We start from the raw sequence: 18549 nt of genomic DNA, 5'->3' as shown, positions 1-18549 counted from the left end.
TCCAGATACGCATTCGGGGCCGCTAGAGGATTCCAGACATCTGCAGGGATTCCCATAAAGAACGCTGATGCAATTCATCAACTGATGGAGGCTTTGCTCCTTCCAAAAAGGTGGCAATTGTAAAGATAAAAGCTCACAGCAAACAGAAGTCAGTGCAAGCTGAAGGAAATGATTATGCCGACCAGATGGCTAAGCAGGCGGCCCTATGGGAGCCAGGAAAAGGAAAAGTGGGCATATATGCAGTAACGAGGAGAAAGGATGCTGCCATCCCTGGAATTAAAGACCCAAATCCACCTGTAACCAAACTAAAAATACATCAGGAACAAGCAGAAGAAAAAGAACAATGGCTCAACATGAAAGCAAACAAGAGTAGCGATGGGTTGTGGCGGAAAGATACTGGAGTGTGCCTTCCCAGTAGTCTTTACCCCCCCATAATCGAATGGGCACATGGGAATACGCACAAAGGAAAGAACCAAATGCATACTTCTATCAACAAGTATTACATGGCACCTGGAATAACAATGCCCATACAGGCTGTAAGGCAGCGCTAGTCATCATAATGGGAGTTACTCGCTTCGCTGCGTCAATCAATGCACACGTGCAATGTCTTTACGTTTTTCTCACAAAGCTGCAGTTTATTACATCATAAGCCACAGTTCACCGGGTCCAACTCCGTGGCACACCGACACACATAAACACAATGTTCATGAGCCAAGTGGCACACCGGCCCACTTGCTCCAGGTTACAGCTTACGGCAAGGTAATAAAGTAGCAATGTTCATATCACAATGTCCATATAGCACAGGGTATTACCTTTGCCAGGTTTAGCTGTCTCAGTCCATTACGCTTGCCACCACTGTGGCTTTGTGGCTTCCCAGGTAGGGGTCTCTAGCAGTCGTTCCCTCAAAGGCCACGGACATCCACACAGGATCCAGGCTCTGCCTTTCAGGACTCTTACTCAAGCCGGCTCTCCCTCAAAGGCCACTGACATCCACACAGGATCCAGGCTCGACCTTCCAGGTACCAGGCTTCACTCCAAAGCCGCTGCCTTCCAAGGCCACTAGCATCCGCACAGGATCCAGTCTTTGCCTTCAGGCTGCCAGGCTTCACTCGGCCTCACTAGGCCTCTCACAAACGGTGTCCCACACACACACGGAGCACAGGCCTCACGCCTCACACCGAACACACCTGTCTCAAATTAAGCAGGGTTTATATATGCTGTGCACAGACAGCCACATACTGACAGGACCTTGCTGATGTCACAGTCATGTGATCAGTCAGCTGTGTGTATAGGTCCTGTGTGCTGTCCCAGTCATGTGTACAGAGCTTTACTGTGCATACAGGACCTGTGTGATGTCACAGTCATGTGACCAGTCAGTTAAAGGGGAAGGTACATGGTCCGGTAAACACATCCTGGACCATTTACAGTAATGCTAGCAAGCTGCTGCATTACAAGGCCTACACCAACTCCTGCTTGGTTTGCTCCACCTGCAACCCTGGAAGAACTGAAAAAGTACCAAAGTATCTTGCTAAACCCCTATATCCTTTCCAGCGTTTCCAGATAGATCACATCCAGATGCCAAAGACTGGAAAATATGGATATGCTTTCAAGATGGCCAACATAACAGCACAGACCACAGCAAAGAGACTCATGACAGAAGTAGTCTGCAGATATGGCATTCCAGAAGTCATAGAAAGTGATCAAGGCCCAGCATTTACGGCAACAATAATGTGGTGCCACTGCGGGTTCAGTCGCCACAGAGGTACTGCATCTCACCCAGAGGTGTGGTACCCCACTCTCAGATAAGGATGGAGTACCACCAGGGACCCACACACTTGCATCCAATACATTCCACTTCAGTAGGGAAGAGCAAGATTGCTCCTAAGGGAGAGCACAGTCCCTGGTCCCTAGCTGGAGGGTAGAACCATGTAGTGGGTGTGGATGGAGGAAATAGTTCAGGGGAGCACCGGCAGAAGGAGTATAAGAAGGAAGGGAACCATCTAGAAGGGTCGAGTCCTGCTCAGGAGAGCAGTGTAGGAGGTCCAGGCTTCTGTGCTTGGAGCAGGAGTTCAGAGGAGAGAGAGAGGAGTGGGGTCTAGTCGGAGAGGCCCAGGAGAGAGAGTGAGAGAGGACGGGAGCAGAGGGAAGTCTCCAAGAGGAACTGAGGGGATCCCAGGGGCACGGCGAGTGCGGATGCCACCCGTGCGCCCAAATCTACACTAACGTGGAGGGATCAGGCCGCAGAAGGGGACCGGCCCCAAAACTAGCGAACAAGCAGGATCAGCTAGCCTACCGGAGGCTGCTGTACTTGCAAGGTGCAGGTGCCAACCGCCACAATTACATTGCTGAAAAGGGGGCCGCGTAGGGTCCAGGGGATTGCAAGTCACCCGACAAGACCCAAGGCTACCAGCTTGGGACACTGATTGTGAGGCGCAGGGCAGGAGGGTGAGAGCCAGCGCAGGGAAGACGACTGAGAAAGGAACATAGAACGGGGTCCCGTTTAAGTACTTGAGAGTTTGCTGAATCCCTCTCCAGGTGAACACAGGACGACGTGGGAGGTTACACACTGGCCTTGGTAACCTGGAGTCTTGAACAACTGTGAGTAAACCTGAAGACTGCACCTCAATGTGTCCTGGAATTATTGATGCACCATCATCAGCCCTGCACTACACAGCACCAGCAATATCTACCTTATAAAATCATCGTACACTGCCCTGGAGCTAAGCTCTGCCTGTGGAGAGCTGAACCAACTCTGCTGCATCACCATCAGCTCCAGAGGATCTGTACCGCAGCGGCGGCCCCATATAACCGCATACCACAGGTGGCGTCACAAACATTATCTCTAAAAACTTTATTCCCCTTTTTCCTTTTCCTCTAATTGACCGCCCTGGGTCACGGACCGGGTCACTGCCACCGTGACATTCCCCAGCACCGAGCGGCCCGGCACCGAGTAGCCTACGGCCCCAAGGGGCGCGTCAATAACAAAAGAACTCTGGGAGATGGTGGGAGCGGGGGCTTGGCCTACACACACCCTAGTGGGGAAGTTGAAAGGCTCAACGGTACCCTGAAAAGTAAAATTCTCAAAATCAGTCAGGAAGTGTCCCTACCCTGGCCAGACATTCTCCCCTTTGCCCTATACTGTACTCTGTTAGGAACACACCTAGAATACTGCACAAACTCACACCCTACGAGATTCTCTTTGGGAGCCCACCCAGGTTAGGGTGTTATTTTCCACAACAGCTCAGTGCAGGTCAGGATGGTCTAATCAATTTTGTTATTGCCCTTGCAAAGAAATTGTCGGTAACACATGCTAGAGTTTTCTCTTCCATTCCAGATCCAGATCAGGACAAGTCTGCCCATCATTTGCAACCAGGGAACTACGCTCTGGGCCATACCAAGTCCTCCTGACGAGCCCCACCACTGTAAAACTCCAGGGGAGAGCAACATGGATCCACGGTTCCCACTGCAAGAAGGCGGAGCGGCTACAAGACTAACCTATATCCTAAACATAATTTACCTGGTTTCCATATCTCAGGGTCTGGGAGAGCGCCAGATAGCTATAACCAAAGAAGATAATATTGCACTATTTTGGTATAGCCCGACCGTACACGTTGCTGCCTTCCAATTTGACTATTGCGACGTAGTAAACTGCAGAGGGCTTACTGTCACTCAAATGGGGCGACCCGCTCAGCTCCGTAGCAGGCAACAGTACTTATGTGTGACAGATGATCACTGGGGACATAATTGTGCATATTGGAGAGCTGTGGTATGGAATACAGGGGATGACTGCGGGTACAGACCACAATCAGCTTTAGATAAAAAAGATGAAAAAGGGAAATCTTTAACCACCCGCATGACTGTAAGGCAGGGAAGGGTAACCAACCCCAAGTCGTGTGCCCTTATTGGAAGTTGCAACCCTATGATCCTCAATCTTGAAAATCCACAGGTGGGGGAGGCAGGCATTTATTTGTTGGGCACGTATATCCCCGGGGGCTGTGCCGGTTGATCCCATTTAGGTAAATTCAGATTGGCAACTATGAATAAGATGCCGAATGAGATTAGACACACTGACTCTAACCCATTAATGCCCAATGTCCAAAAGATAACAGCCATTGCTGATCCCACTTATGAAAATACCCTTGCCATAGAAACAGGATACACAGATGTTAATGCCTGGTTAGAATGGATGAGATATACAGCCCAACAATACAAGTTAGACTGTTATATTTGTGCTGCAGCACAGCCACACTTAGGGTCTGTTCCCCTCATAGTCCCACCTGAGAACAGAACAGTGTGTACTCAGATTATTTACCAATACTACCATTAACAATACTCTTTGTGAGAGTTGGGTTAAGTTTCACCCCAGGTTATTAAAGATCCCATCCCCCGGCTGGGGTATTAATATCTATCCCAATAACTATACCTGTATGGAGCGCAGAGGAAAGGGGAGATTCCTTAGTAATTTTGCTAGAGGGTTTTGTGCTGTGTACTCAAATGCCACTGCAGATATGTTGAGTCCACAGATCTTCTTTGTGGCAGATATATTTTGAATATGTGGGGATATGAAAATAAGAGCTAGAATAGAAGGTGATTGGACGGGTCAGTGTACTCTAGCAAAGGCCATTATGCCCATCCATCTGGTGTCTGAAAACCCATCCGCTGCTGATGGAAACCCACCCCTTAAAAGAAGAAGTAAACGTAGTACCCCATTGGGAAGTTTTGACCCTCATGTTTATATAGATGCTATAGGGGCGTACCGGATGAATTTAAAGCAAGAGATCAAGTGAAGGCTGGAATAGAATCTATCATCTCAGACATCACAGCAAATAAAAATGTAGATTGGATAAATTATATCTATTACAATCAACAGCGTTTTGTCAATTATACTAGGGATGCTCTGAAAGGAACAGCTGAACAGCTGGGTGCAACATCAACAATGACTTTCCAAAACCGCATGGCCCTGGACATGTTATTGGCGGAGAAAGGTGGAGTATGTAAAATGATTGGGCCTTCATCCCTAACAACAAGACCCCTGGGATACTGGGTTTGGATGGATGACGGGGTGGCTGAAATGGTTGGCCCAGATTGGTACAATTATCTTGATAATTCTGATTTTTGTAGCTATAGCTTTTTGCTGTGTGTTTCCTTGTATAAAAAGAATGATCACAAAGAGTATAGACGGGATTACACCTACACTAACGTTTACCCAGAGCACTGAAAACCAGGACCCCCTAATCAAACCCTTAATAACGGTTACAACCCAACATCACACCTTTAAGTAGGGATATATGTATATGAAAATCAATGTGTAAAGTCTGCACCAAGGGGGACAAAGGACTAGCATTGTTCATCTAACGGGCAGTGACGCGCCCCCTGGGCTGTGGGGTACTCGGTGCCGGGCCGATCGTTGCTAGGGGAGATGTCACAGTGGCGGTGACCCGGACGGTCAATACAAGGGGTTATTTACAGGAGATTTATGAAGTTTTTATATAATGTTCGTGATGCCACCTGTGGTATGCGGCTAAAGGGAACTGCCGCTGCAGAGCAGGTCCTCTGGAGCTGGTGTTAATGCAGCAGAGTTGGTTCAGCTCTCCACAGGTAGAGCTTAGCTCCAGGGCAGTGTAGAGATGTTGTAGATATTATAGGTGATGCTGGGCGTTGTAGTTCAGGGGTGATGGCGCAGATAATAATCATGAGACAATGGGGTGCAGTCTTCAGGATTTACTCACGGTTGTTGCAATCCAAGTTACAGGTACCAATGTAAATTCCCTCGTCGTGCTGCGCTTACTCAGGGAGGGGTTCAGCCAACCCTCAGATACCTCCAGAGTACATAGCGGGACCCCCTTCTGTGTGTCCCTTCTGGCCATCTTCCTACACCTCACACCTAGTGTCCCAATCCAGTAACCGCGGGCCTTGTCGGGCGACGTCTGTTCCATCCCCTGGGTCCTCTATGGCTAACTTCTTGGTGAGACTGATATGGACTGTTGGCTGTGTTGTGCCCCTGAGGGTTCAGTCGCCACAGAGGTACTGCATCTCACCCAGAGGTGTGGTATCTCACTCTCAGGTAAGGATAGAGTGCTGCCGGGACCCTAACACCTGCATCCAACACAATCCACTTCAGTGGGGACAGGGCGAGATTGCTCCTAAGGGAGAGCACAGTCCCTGGTCCCTAGCTAAAAGGTGGAACTATGTAGTGGGTGTGGGTGGAGGACGTAGTTCAGGGGAGCACAGGAAAGGAAGTGATATAAAAGAGGGAACCATCTTGGAAAGTCAGTTCAGTCTCAGAGGAGAAAGTGGAAGGAGCAGAGGCTCTGCAGGAGCTCTGCTCAGGAGGAGAGCCTAGCCAGTGAGGCCCAAGGCTGAGGAGAGAGGAGAGGAGCAGGAGAAAGGCTCCAGGAGGAACGAGGGGATCCTAGGGGTTAGGGCAGTTCTGGAGGCCACCCGTACGCCCGAATCTACCAGGTGTGGAAGAATCAAGCCGCAGAGGGGATCGGCCCCTAAACTAGTGTAGAACTAAAAGGCTCAGCTAGAAACCGGAGGCTTCTGTACTTTTAAGGTGCAGTTGCCACTGCCAAAATTACATCGCTGAAAAGGTGGCCACAGAGGGTCCAGGGGACTGCAGGTCGCCTGACAAGACCCGAGACTACCGGCTTTGGACACTGATTGTGAGGCGCAGGGCAGGAGGGAGAAAGCCAGGGCAGGAAGACAACTGAGAAAGGCACACAGAAAGGGGTCCCGTTAAGTGCTCTTGAATTACCTGAGGGATTACTGAACCCCTGCCTGGTGAACGCAGCGCGATGTGGGAGGCTGTATTCTGTACAGTGCAACCTGAGGAACTTAACAACTGTGAGTAAACTCTAAAGACTGCACCCCACTGTCTCTGTGAATTACTGCTGCGCCATCGCCCCCCTGCACTACACTGCCCAGCATCTTCTACTTCGCTACAACATCTACACTACCCTGGAGCTAAGCTCTACCTGTGGAGAGCTAAACCAACTCTGCTGCATTAACAACAGCTCCAGAGGATCTGCTCCGCAGCGGCGGCTCCCTTTAGCCGCATACCACGGGTGGCGTCACAAACTTTATATAAAAACTATAATCCCTTGTAAATACAACCCCTTTTAATGACCGCCCTGGGTCATGGACTGGGTCACCGCCACTGTGACATCTCCCTTAGCAACGACCGGCCCGGCACCGAGTACCCCATGGCCCAGGGGGTGCGTCAGCTGCAGGACTTGAAATACTGCAGCCTCCGGTTTCTAGCTGAGACATGAAGTACTCTGCTAGTTGAGGGACCGGTCCCCTTTGTGCGACCTGACCCCTCCACCTCCTGGCGGATTCCGGCGTATGGGTAGCCTCCAGCACTACCTGTACCTCTGGGGTCCTTTCTTAGTTCCTGGAGCCTTTCTCCTGCTCCTCTCTTTCCTCAGTCTTGGGCCTCTCTGGCTAGGCCCTCCTCCTGAGCAGAGCTCCTGCAGAGCCTCTGCTTCTTCCACTACTCCTCTGACTGTCTGGCTCATCTTTTCAAGATGGTTCCCTCTTTTATATCACTTCCTTTCATGTTCTCCCCTGAACTATGTCCTCCACCCACACCCACTACATGGTTCCCCCTACTTTGGTTCCCCCCACTCCAACCAGGGATAGGGATTGTGCTCTCCCTTAGGAGCAATCTCGCCCTTCCTGCTGGTCTGGAGTAGTGTAGTGTTGGATGCAGGTGTTAGGGTCCCGGGCTGTACTCCTTCGTTACCTGAGAGTGAGATACCACACCTCTGGGTGAGATGCGGTACCTCTGTGGCGACCAAACCCTCAAGGGCGCCACATACCCCCCTGGTAAAACACAGCACGTCCGTGGGCTGGAACAGAGTAAAAACAGGGTATTTTACAGATATGCAATTTTTAGAATGCATTCGCATATAAGATTATAAACATAACATTTCTTCCCTTTATGGGAGACACATCTCTTGAACGTTACAGGTTACTTATTAGGTTATAAAACATTATAAAACCACTTTTAATAACATTCTTCTTCACACTTAAAACATTTTTCATATCAAACATTTTTAGCAGGTTACAGTGCAATTCTGTAACCGGGTGTCCATTCCACTGAACAAGGTGCAATTCTGATGAACATGAGGGACCTGCCCGAAAACCCTCAACGTAGGCCCTGGGCGTGGCTGCAAGGCATTGATGATCCAGCTGTTGGACCATGTCTTCAGCCACGCCAAACGGGTTTTTGTTCTAAGGTCATTTGTTGCATAAAACCAATAAGGGGCACTTTAAGAAGTGCAACTATGTACAACGGAAAGTTTTTGGTTATTCACTATCCATAAACCTACAGTCCTTTTACCTTTACCGGGTACACTCATAAAACTTCAAAGGCACACAAATTAACTTTTTTCAAACTTGCAGTGTTGTACCCTTCCAAGTAACTATTTATAGTCTTTTCCAACAACAGTTTAACAGTGGGGCTCCCTCCGAGGGAACTCCTGGTTCCTGCAGGCTGACCCAGCCGGTTCTTCAGCCTCGTACTGCGGGGGCATGTCTCTCTTCTCCTTCGCCACTCGGTATACCTGGAGGGCACAGCACCAGCTCTCACCCTTGTGGCGAGTAAAGGTGACATAGTCACCGGGATAAAGGTCTCGGCCGGGATGCCCCTGTTGGAGGTGGGGTTCGACGTCCCGCCGGTTGACGAAAACGTCCCGATCAGTCTGCGGCTCTCTCACAAAGCCCCACCCGGCGTCCAGATCAAATTTTACGACTATCCCCTCCAGATGGGGACTCGATGTAGTGGACCTTGCTTTGCGGGCCCGGGTTTTGGCCGCCATGTTTCGGACCTCCATTTGCTCCCACCGCAACTGTCGATCATGACGCTCCTTCTCCAACTGCAGGAGCTCCCGCCTGCAGTGCTCTTCCCTCCTGCGGGCTTGGGCCTGGGTCTCCCACGGGAACCCTATGAGATCCCCCTCCCGGTTGTCCCACCAGAACTCCTCTCCTCCTTGGCAGGTAGCCGGGGGTGCAGGTGTAGGCATCAGGGGGAGTCCCTGCTGGTCCTCATATCTGGTGGACCAGTTGTAGGAGGGGGTTCCGTACACCCACTCGGGTACGGGGGCAGGTAGCTCTGGTAGGAGGCCTAGGAGCAGGTCGGCGCAGCAGGCACTCGGGATCGGAGATTCCGCCAGGGGATCGAGAAGCAGGTCGGCGGAGCAGGCGCCGGGATCGGAGATTCCGCCAGGGGATCGAGGAGTAGGTCAGCGGAGCAGGCGCCCGGGATCGGAGGTTCCAACAGGGGCCCCAGAGGCAGGTCGGTGGAGCAGGCGCCCGTAATCGGAGGTTCCGCCAGGGAGCCCAGGAGCAGGTTAGCACTCTCAGCGCCCGAGACAAGGAGACTCCTCTTACCTGCTCCCGCGGACACGCCTGTTCCGTCCTGTGCCTCCTGGCTCCGTTCAGGTTCCTCCGGGGCTGGGGCGCTGCTGGTGGACTGCAGCGCAGGCTGCTGCCGGATTACAAGCTTCTCCAGCAGCTCCTTTTTCAGCCTGGATGAACTCGGTATCCTCCAGGGACAACTCCGCCATTGCCTCCTCCAGGGTGAGAGGCGTTGCTGATCGCTGCAGGCCATGGATGGGAGCTTGCTCCTGACTCTCCATCTTGCCTGCCGGGTGCGGTCTGTCTAGACTGCTTGAGACCACACCCTGTCTCCCAGGTTTCTTCTCTCCTCTCCACTTTCGGGGGCGGTTCCATGGCAGCTTGCTGTCGAACACACCTTGAGGCGGCCCCCCCCAGCTTGACAGACACATCCACATACATTTTCACTGCCACTCGGGGCTGGCCCCGCTTTTGTCGCCTTTCTGGAACCCGGCCCACGATGGGAGGTGGTTTCTTGTTGTCTTTGGTCTTGCACATAATGGCGCCCGTTCTTCTGGGGCGGGCGCCACATTCAGTAGAGAATACAGTCTCTAGACGCACAATACCCGGTGATAACGGGTGGGTTCATATCCTGCTCGTGACGCCAAAGATGACGCTCCCCCTGGGCCGTGGGGTACTCGGTGCCGGGCCGGTCGTTGCTAGGGGAGATGTCACAGTGGCGGTGACCCGGTCCGTGATCCAGGGCGGTCAATAAAAGGGGTTATTTACAGGAGATTTATAAAATTTTTATATAATGTTCTTGACGCCACCTGTGGTATGCGGCTAAAGGGAGCCACCGCTGCGGAGCAGGTCCTCTGGAGCTGGTGTTTAACGCAGCAGAGTTGGTTTGGCTCTCCACAGGTAGAACTTAGCTCCAGGGCAGTGTAGAGATGTTGTAGATATTATAGGTGATGCTGGGCGTTGTAGTGCAGGGGTGATGGTGCAGATAATAATCACAGAGACAATTGTGTGCAGTCTTCAGGATTTACTTACTGTTGTTGCAATCCAAGTTACAGGTACCAGTGTAACTTCCCTCGTCGTGCTGCGCTTACTCAGGGAGGGGTTCAGCCAGCCCTCAGATACCTCCAGAGTACATAGCGGGGCCCCCTTCTGTGTGTCCCTTCTGGCCGTCTTCCTACACCTCACACCTAGTGTCCCAATCCAGTAACCGCGGGCCTTTTCGGGCGACATCTGTTCCGTCCCCTGGGTCCTCTATGGCTACCTTCTTGGTGAGACTGATATGGACTGTTGGCTGCAGGACTTGAAATACTGCAGCCTCCGGTTTCTAGTTGAGACATGAAGTACTCTGCTAGTTGAGGGACCGGTCCCCTTTGTGCGACCTGACCCCTCCACCTCCTGGCAGATTCGGGTGGCCTCCAGCACTGCCTGTACCCCTGGGGTCCCTTCCTCGTTCCTGGAGCCTTTCTCCTGCTCCTCTTCTTCCTCAGTCTTGGGCCTCTCTGGCTAGGCCCTCCTCCTCCTGAGCAGAGCTCCTGCAGAGCCTCTGCTTCTTCCACTACTCCTCTGACTGTCTGGCTCATCTTTTCAAGATGGTTCCCTCTTTTATATCACTTCCTTTCATGTGCTCCCCTCAACTACGTCCTCCACCCACACCCACTACATGGTTCCCCCTACTTTGGTTCCCCCACTCCAACCAGGGACAGGGACTGTGCTCTCCCTTAGGAGCAATCTCGCCCTTCCTGCTGGTCTGGAGTAGTGTAGTGTTGGATGCATGTGTTAGGGTCCCGGGCTGTACTCCTTCCTTACCTGAGAGTGAGATACCACGGCAGCACCCCAAAAGAGTTCGAGAAACACATTGGACAGATACGATAGGACCCCAATAGGGACAGTTTAAGGTCAATAATTGGATTTAGGGGGGACTGTTAAGTTGAATAAATTAAGTTGTTTATGAAATCAATTATTGCCCTCATAAGAGTCAGTAGAGATGCTAGAAAATGCTGTGAGACAAGATGGCACCAAGCCCTGGAATGCAAAGACCATATGTGGACTATCCAATGGAAAAGGACATGACAATCAGCTAGCCACGCCTTAGTATGCGATGATATAAAATGCCCCTTGCATGTGTCGCAGTAAAGATTTGACGCGCCTATTCTATCAAGAGAGGAGCTGCACCTGACTATATCCGGTGTTATTTCTTCTGCGCATGCACTTGATTTAAATTATTAGGTCAGGAGCAGGCAATCGAGGGTCCTGATATATGACCACCCTTGCAGTAGGAGCACGCTATTAGCAAAACAAAATTCAATTTTTTCCTCTGCAACAGCTCTGCACACCTGAATTTCAGCGGCACTAAATGACAAGGTAAGATATGGCCTGCAGTATAACGTTACTGTCAGGAACATATTAATGTCAGGGACATATTTACAGAATATTAGCCCCTTTTCCCATGCCCTCTGCTGTAGTATTTGTCCAGAGATGACAATTATACAGTGTCTTACTGCAAATTATCACCACTTGTCAGCACCAAGCTCTCCTATTTTCCTCAGCACAAAAGCCCCAATTAACCCACGCCTGGGAAATAGCTTATGCAAACAATGCCAGCCAAGGAGTGTTATAATTTCGTTTGTCTCTGAAAGATGCAGGAGGTAATTAAAACGCTGGCTTGCACTAATTTGCGTGTAACCGTGGGGCTGCTTCCCGAGCCTCAAAGGGAAATTTGCAGACGCACTGACTCCGATATGAACTCTGAAATATTATGAGTTCCATACGTCCGACAGTAACGAGACCCATATGTTTAGTGACCAAATTAGCCCAGGAATGTATATGTAGTTTTCCAGGGCTGTAGGCAAAATCAGGGAGCTGTAGCGCAAAAACACCAGAATAGTAGACTGCAGCTATGTGATGTGTGGTCTCTAAATAAAGATAAAATCAGAAGGGAAAAAATGGCGTAGTTTGCAAGCTTCTGCAATCAATGAGCGATGAGTTATTGCAGAAGTTAGCGTTTTTAATAAAAATGTACAGGCTGGAGACTGGCCCACATGATGTCACCACAAGGGGCGTGTGGTCAGATCTCCCCTTAGGTATAAGAGAACTCATGGACAGTAGAGAAGCACTCATTGCCAGGGGGGAATAAGAATTATAAGCAACGGGTTCTGTTCAATAACAGCATAATCCATCTGGGGACCCCCTCCTCCAACTATATTGAATCCTCTCCATGATCATATAGTGTAAATTATCTTCTTTCATCCTGTTTATTTTATGTAACTGCGTATGTATTTTAATGTCTCCTTTGTAACATCCTTATGTATATATTTTTCCTAAACACTGCCTCCCTTTTGGATTAAACATAAAGTTTAATAGTGAAGCTGACAGTGACCGCCGTACGGAGGGCGTTAAACACAGATTCCAGGCTTTGGAATCCCCGAGGTGTGGCGCCAAACGCTCACTGGTTGCTTGCCGATATCCACGTAGCGAGTAGTCTGGATCACGTGCTCGCGACTCCAGACGAAAGGCGGACGGTGTGACGGCAACGGCGAGATATTGCGTGATCTCCCCGGTGTCGTCCCTCAGTGTGGGTTGGAATCCCTGACAGTTACTAACCGAACAAAGTATTTTTTTTACTGTGGATGACGCCTATATAACATAGAAGATTTTCTCCACACTATTTCAAACTGAGATGTTCCTGCTGTATAGTGTAAAAAACCAAACAAAGTATTTTTTTTTCACTGGGGATGACGCCTATATAACATAGGAAATATTTTCCAAACTATTTCAAACTGAGAGGTCCCTGCTGTATAACATTAGGAACCAAAGCAGTTTTTTACTGTAGATGAGGCCTGTATAACATAGGAGATATTCTCCAAACTATTTCAAACTGAGAGGTCCCTGCTGTATAACGTTAGGAACCAAAGTAGTTTTTTTACTGTAGATGAGGCCTGTATAACATAGGAGATATTCTCCAAACTATTTCAAACTGAGAGGTCCCTGCTGTATAACGTTAGGAACCGAACAAAGTATTTTTTAACTGTGGATGAGGCCTGTATAACATAGGAGATATTCTCCAAACTATTTCAAACTCAGATCTAGCCTGCTTGATTTTTTTGACTCTGCACAAGCTCTGAATACAGCTGAATTTCACCATTTCACCTCCACTAAAAGGACTGGGTGGCTTATAGCAGAGTGTAATACGTTTGCAACAGAAAAAAATTTTTTTTGGACTCTGTCTAGCAACAGGAAAAAATCTATTTTTTTACTCTGAAAACAGCTGAAGTTCACCGCGCCTAAAGTAATAGCTGATGTATAGCAGTGTATCACGTTTGCCCCACAAAAAAATCATTTGTGGGCTCTGCCTACCAAGACAAAAAAAATCAATTTTTTACTTTGAAAACAGCTGAGGTTCACTGTCACTAAAATAGTAGGTGGATTTTAGCAGAGTGTATCACATCTACAACACAAAAAAATCTTTGGTGGACTGTGGCTAGCAACAGAAAAAAAAACTTTTTTTTTACTCTGAAAACAGCTGAAGTTCACTGCCACTAACGTAGTAGCTGACGTACAGCAGTGCACAAAAAATGGTTTGTGGACTCTGCTTAGCAAAACAAAAAATCATGTTTTTTTACTTCAAAAACAGCTGAGGTTCAACGCCACTAAAATAGTAGGTGGATTTTAGCAGACTGTATCACGTTTGCCACACAAAAAAAATCTTTGGTGGACTGTGGCTAGCAACAGAAAAAAAGTATTTGTTTTACTGTGCATAAAGCTGAAGTTCATCCACCAAAAACATGACAAACTGGGCTAACACAGCTTGCACTATCACATTAGTAAATGAAAAAATAGATTGAAGGTATACCCCTGCATGGAGCACAGCACAGCCCTGTTCTGAGCCATAGACCCTGGTCTTTGTGTCAGAATTTCAGTAATTGCACAAAAACAACAAAAAAGGGCTGCCAGGTCAATTGAACAGGTACACAGCACAGGACTTATCTACACTATCTGACTTCCACAGAAGTGGCATCTATCTAGCTAATATCTCTCATTACACAGAATAGAGCACACTCAGCAGCGTCTATCTCCTTCAGTGACATTAATAAAATGGCGCTGAGGGAACATGGCCGCTTTTTATATGGAGAGGACATGTGATTTCAGACCTGTTCTGAGCTATCACCAGCCCCCCCACACATCTGCCACGTCTCCCCGGTCATCATACTGTATGCAAGCACTATGCTAGCAAAACTGTAAAAAACGCAGTAGTTGCCCCGCAATCACATAACCACGTAAATTCGCCGAACGTTACCGATTTTACCAAATTTAACAAATTTTGCTTGCCTTTCCGATCACGAATCCGAATGTGCCACATTCGTGTCGAACTTAACTTTTGAGAACGGATTTCAAACGTATTCGCTCATCACTAATCACCTATTGTGAATGGTGGATCCTGTGTTATCTACTGTATATAGAGGTGTTATCAGTCATTGTACAGGAGGGGGAGGAGGTGAGCTGTGACATCACCTATTGTGAATTGTGGATCCTGTGTTATCTACTGTATATAGAAGTGTTATCAGTCATTGTACAGGAGGAGGAGGTGAGCTGTGACATCACCTATTGTGAATGGTGGATCCTGTATTATCTACTGTATGTAGAGGTGTTATTAGCCATTGTACAGGAGGAGGAGGTGAGCTGTGACATCACGTATTGTGAATGATGGATCCTGTGTTATCTTCTGTATATAGAGGTGTTATCAGTCATTGTACAGGAGGGGGAAGTCAGCTGTGACATCAAGGTGGATGTTAACTTTTATTGTAATCCTGACTCTGATGATAATGAAGTTGCTGTAAACTTTCTGAAAAGGACATGAAGTCTAAAATAGCCCCAATGGTGAAAATTGCAAGATTACTAATTGTCGTTCTTAACAAAGATCGAGATATGAAAAAAAATACTATTGTCAAAAATATATTAAAAAAATGTAACGCAAAAACCTGATTTAAACAATAGGTCATTTTCGAATGACACATTCACTTTAAGTTGGCATTACAGTCTATATATGGTGGTATGTCGTCATTATCTCAGCTGGGACCTGCTTTGCTTGTTGCTTGGGTTGTTAGTTATATAATGGTTCCTGTCTACTGCATTTACTTATATTGGGTTGTCTATCACTTATTGGTAATGTTCAGCAGGTTTTACAACATGTGACCAATGAGGAGTCAGCTGTGAGGCCGGAGTCTGATGTATTCATGATATGCAGGCTCCGCCCACCATCCAGCTGCTGATTGGCAGATTTCTCCCGGCTTATCATGAGTACATCAGACTCCGGCTGATTACAGGGTTCCTATAAGCGATAGCAGTGTTATTGCTGCAGTGAATGGTCAGGTTGTTTCTTCTTTGCCGCTATAGTCATTTTACTCCCGGTAGATTTCTTACACTGCTTACATTCATGGTGTAGGACACATAAGCAGCTTCCTTACTGGAGTTTCATGCCTAACAGCTGAATTTGCCGGAACTGTCCAGAATTTTTAGAACTAGTCCCAGAATATTTGCGGCGTCCTAGTCCGAAAAGGGTTGGGGATTCCATAACCTCCGTCCACACATGGGCAGTTATGGATGGAATTCGGGGTAGGGCTGCAATTTCTTTAAATTATTTTTACACATAATGGTAATTATGGTTTTCCTCTCAATAATATTAGAATATGTCACACACTAAAGTGTAAAAGGTTCTCACCTTCTCGTATCTTCACTCCCACCTCTTTTCTTAGGTTATTGAATGGTCCAGGAATCTCCACCTTGCAGCAGTACGTTCCTTCATCTTCTTTAGTGACCCCTGTGATGGTCAAGGACACGTCCCCCTGACTAATGGCCCCCAGTAGCTGATATCGGTCAGATTTCCTCCAGGGTACACTTTTGCCATCGGCCCAGATAATCTCATTATCGCACCAAGAAGTTGGACATGCACCTCGCCCCCAGCATATTGTGGTTGACTTGCCGGTATATGAGCAGGGTAATACAGCAGTGCCATTCAATGATACAGTCACCTCCAGTGCCGCTGGAGCCACCAGACCTGCAAATCAAGAAGACAATATAAAAATGTATACATGAAGTTGACGCGCCCCTGGGCCTGCTGTGTCGCGCAGCGTCTCGCGCACGGGGGCTTACCCGGAACCGGATCAGATGAGGGTTGTAGTCTCCGAGTGGCGGGGACCCGGTCCGTGCCCAGGGAGTCAGACTCAGTGTGTGGCAGTCTTGATAGATGTTATTTGAGTGTCGACTACGCCACCCGTTGATTTGCAGCTATGGAGCTGCCGCTGCAGGGCAGACCGCTGAGGCCGGTGTAGAATTGTGCAGCGTGATAGTATAACCCCCAACGGGAGGGGTATGGCCTCAGGGCAGCCGACGTGGAAGATGGGGGTAGCAGGAACCACTCAGAGACGGTGCGGTGTAATTCAGGGTCTTTACTGGTAACAACGATAGACCCTCCCGGAGTACTTGCTAGCGAACGGGGCCTGGTCAGTCCTTGAGCAGATGGGATCTCCCCTGGCCAGGCGGAGTTGTAGGCCTCCCAAACTGACTGTACTCTTCTGGCTACCTTGCTAGAAGCGGATATAAGTAGCCCACGTCCCTGAGTGTACTGTGTGGTGCTCACCCGTATGGCCGGTGACTCGGGGACTTCTATTGGCTTCCGCTCCACGATGGCGGTGCTGGTCCCACACGTGTGACCGTGCCTTCGGGTTTCTGGGCCTGAGGACCTGAAATCCCCTGCCGGTCGGCTTCTGCTGCTGGGTAGGAGTTAGTCCCCACAGCCTCGGACGCCGGGTCCGGTAAGAAAGCTTCTCAGTCAGGGCGAGCTCTGCAGCTGCCAGCCCCTGACTCGTAGTAGTATTGCTCCCACTGAGCTCCAGCTGTTTCTTCCTACGACTGTCTCTTGTCTCTACTCTCCTTGACTCCTAACCCTGCTTCAGCCCCGGGTTTATATAGGGGAAGTTCTTCCCCTCCCAAGACTGGGCAGGAGGTGTGGCATGCACAGGATCCCTGACCAAGAGACCTCCCACCTGCTCTCAGACGTAATATCTCTCTTACTGTGGCAACCAGACCCCTGGGGTGTCACAAAATCCCAGCAGCCATTGCTCCTATTTACATCCTGATAGAAGAGCAGTAACCGAGTAAGAGACATTATTTTATATAGCAATATATCTGAATATACCAACAACTGTCTAATCTACTGTATGAAGAGATCCAAACTAATCTCTACAGACAGAAATAGTGAGGACTCCAGAAGTTTCCACCGATCGGACTTGTAAGGCACATCCAGTCCAAAAGGCATAAAAGTGATTACTAGGAAAACTCCTCCAGTCACAGGCAATCATTTTATACTTTTATACTTTTCTTATATATTATGATGGGTAAATATGGAAAAGTATAAAATAAATCTATCTATTATCTATCTTTTATCTATCTATTATCTATTCTCTATCTATTATCTATCATCTATCTATTATCTATCTATCATCTATCTATTATCTATCATCTATCTATTATCTATTTATTATCTATCTATTCTCTATCTATTATCTATCTATTATCTATCATCTATCTATTATCTATCTATTATCTATCATCTATCTATCATCTATCTATTATCTATCATCTATTATCTATCAATCTATCATCTATCTATCTATCATCTATTATCTATCTATCTATCTATCTATCTATCTATTATCTATCTATTATCTATCATCTATCTATCATCTATCTATCTATCATCTATTATCTATCTATCTTTATATCTATAACTTATCTATTATCTAATTGTCTATTTATCAACTCACCTGAAAAGCAGAGAAAAAGAGCAACTATCTTGAGAGTTGTCAGACAGGACATGTTGTGGGATCAGTGCACAGAGTTGTGCAGAAACAGGAAGAGAAGATGCGATGTCAGCAGTTAAGAAAGAGAAATAACACCCACAACACGGACATTGGTTTTCTGTGTCACACAGTGTATTTTCAATTGTTAATAATGTCCAATAGTCGGTATCTGAATCTAAAAAGAAATAAGAAAAAATATCCTTCTAACCAAAGTTGTACACAGCATAGAGTTCAGGGCTTATTTTTCCCATCATCTTGTTATTTATGACCCCATAATATTCCCTGGCCATCACTATGTGATTGCTGTCGGGCAGCCGTCTCTTCTAACTTC

The 18549-nt window shown here is 48.0% G+C and overlaps 1 protein-coding gene across 1 annotated transcript in view; it reads right to left on the bottom strand.

Moving 5' to 3' along the window:
• The window catches only part of LOC141164589 (uncharacterized), a 234843-nt gene extending 216525 nt beyond the window's left edge, over positions 1-18318 (bottom strand). Inside the window, exons 1-2 of the mRNA XM_073650000.1 lie at positions 18183-18318; positions 16079-16414 (exon numbers count right to left, since the gene is read on the bottom strand). Of these exons, the coding sequence (XP_073506101.1) occupies positions 16079-16414; positions 18183-18234 (388 nt within the window). The 5' untranslated portion in view covers positions 18235-18318. The remainder of the gene's footprint in view (positions 1-16078; positions 16415-18182) is intronic.
• Positions 18319-18549: the final 231 nt, after the last annotated feature.

The sequence above is a fragment of the Phyllobates terribilis genome, unplaced genomic scaffold, assembly GCF_046119375.1.
Source record: "Phyllobates terribilis strain yellow unplaced genomic scaffold, ASM4611937v1 Scaffold_10__3_contigs__length_209671492, whole genome shotgun sequence".
Lineage (NCBI taxonomy): Eukaryota > Metazoa > Chordata > Amphibia > Anura > Dendrobatidae > Phyllobates > Phyllobates terribilis.
Note: the sequence above shows the minus strand (reverse complement) of the source record. Positions and strands in the feature narration are given on the sequence as shown.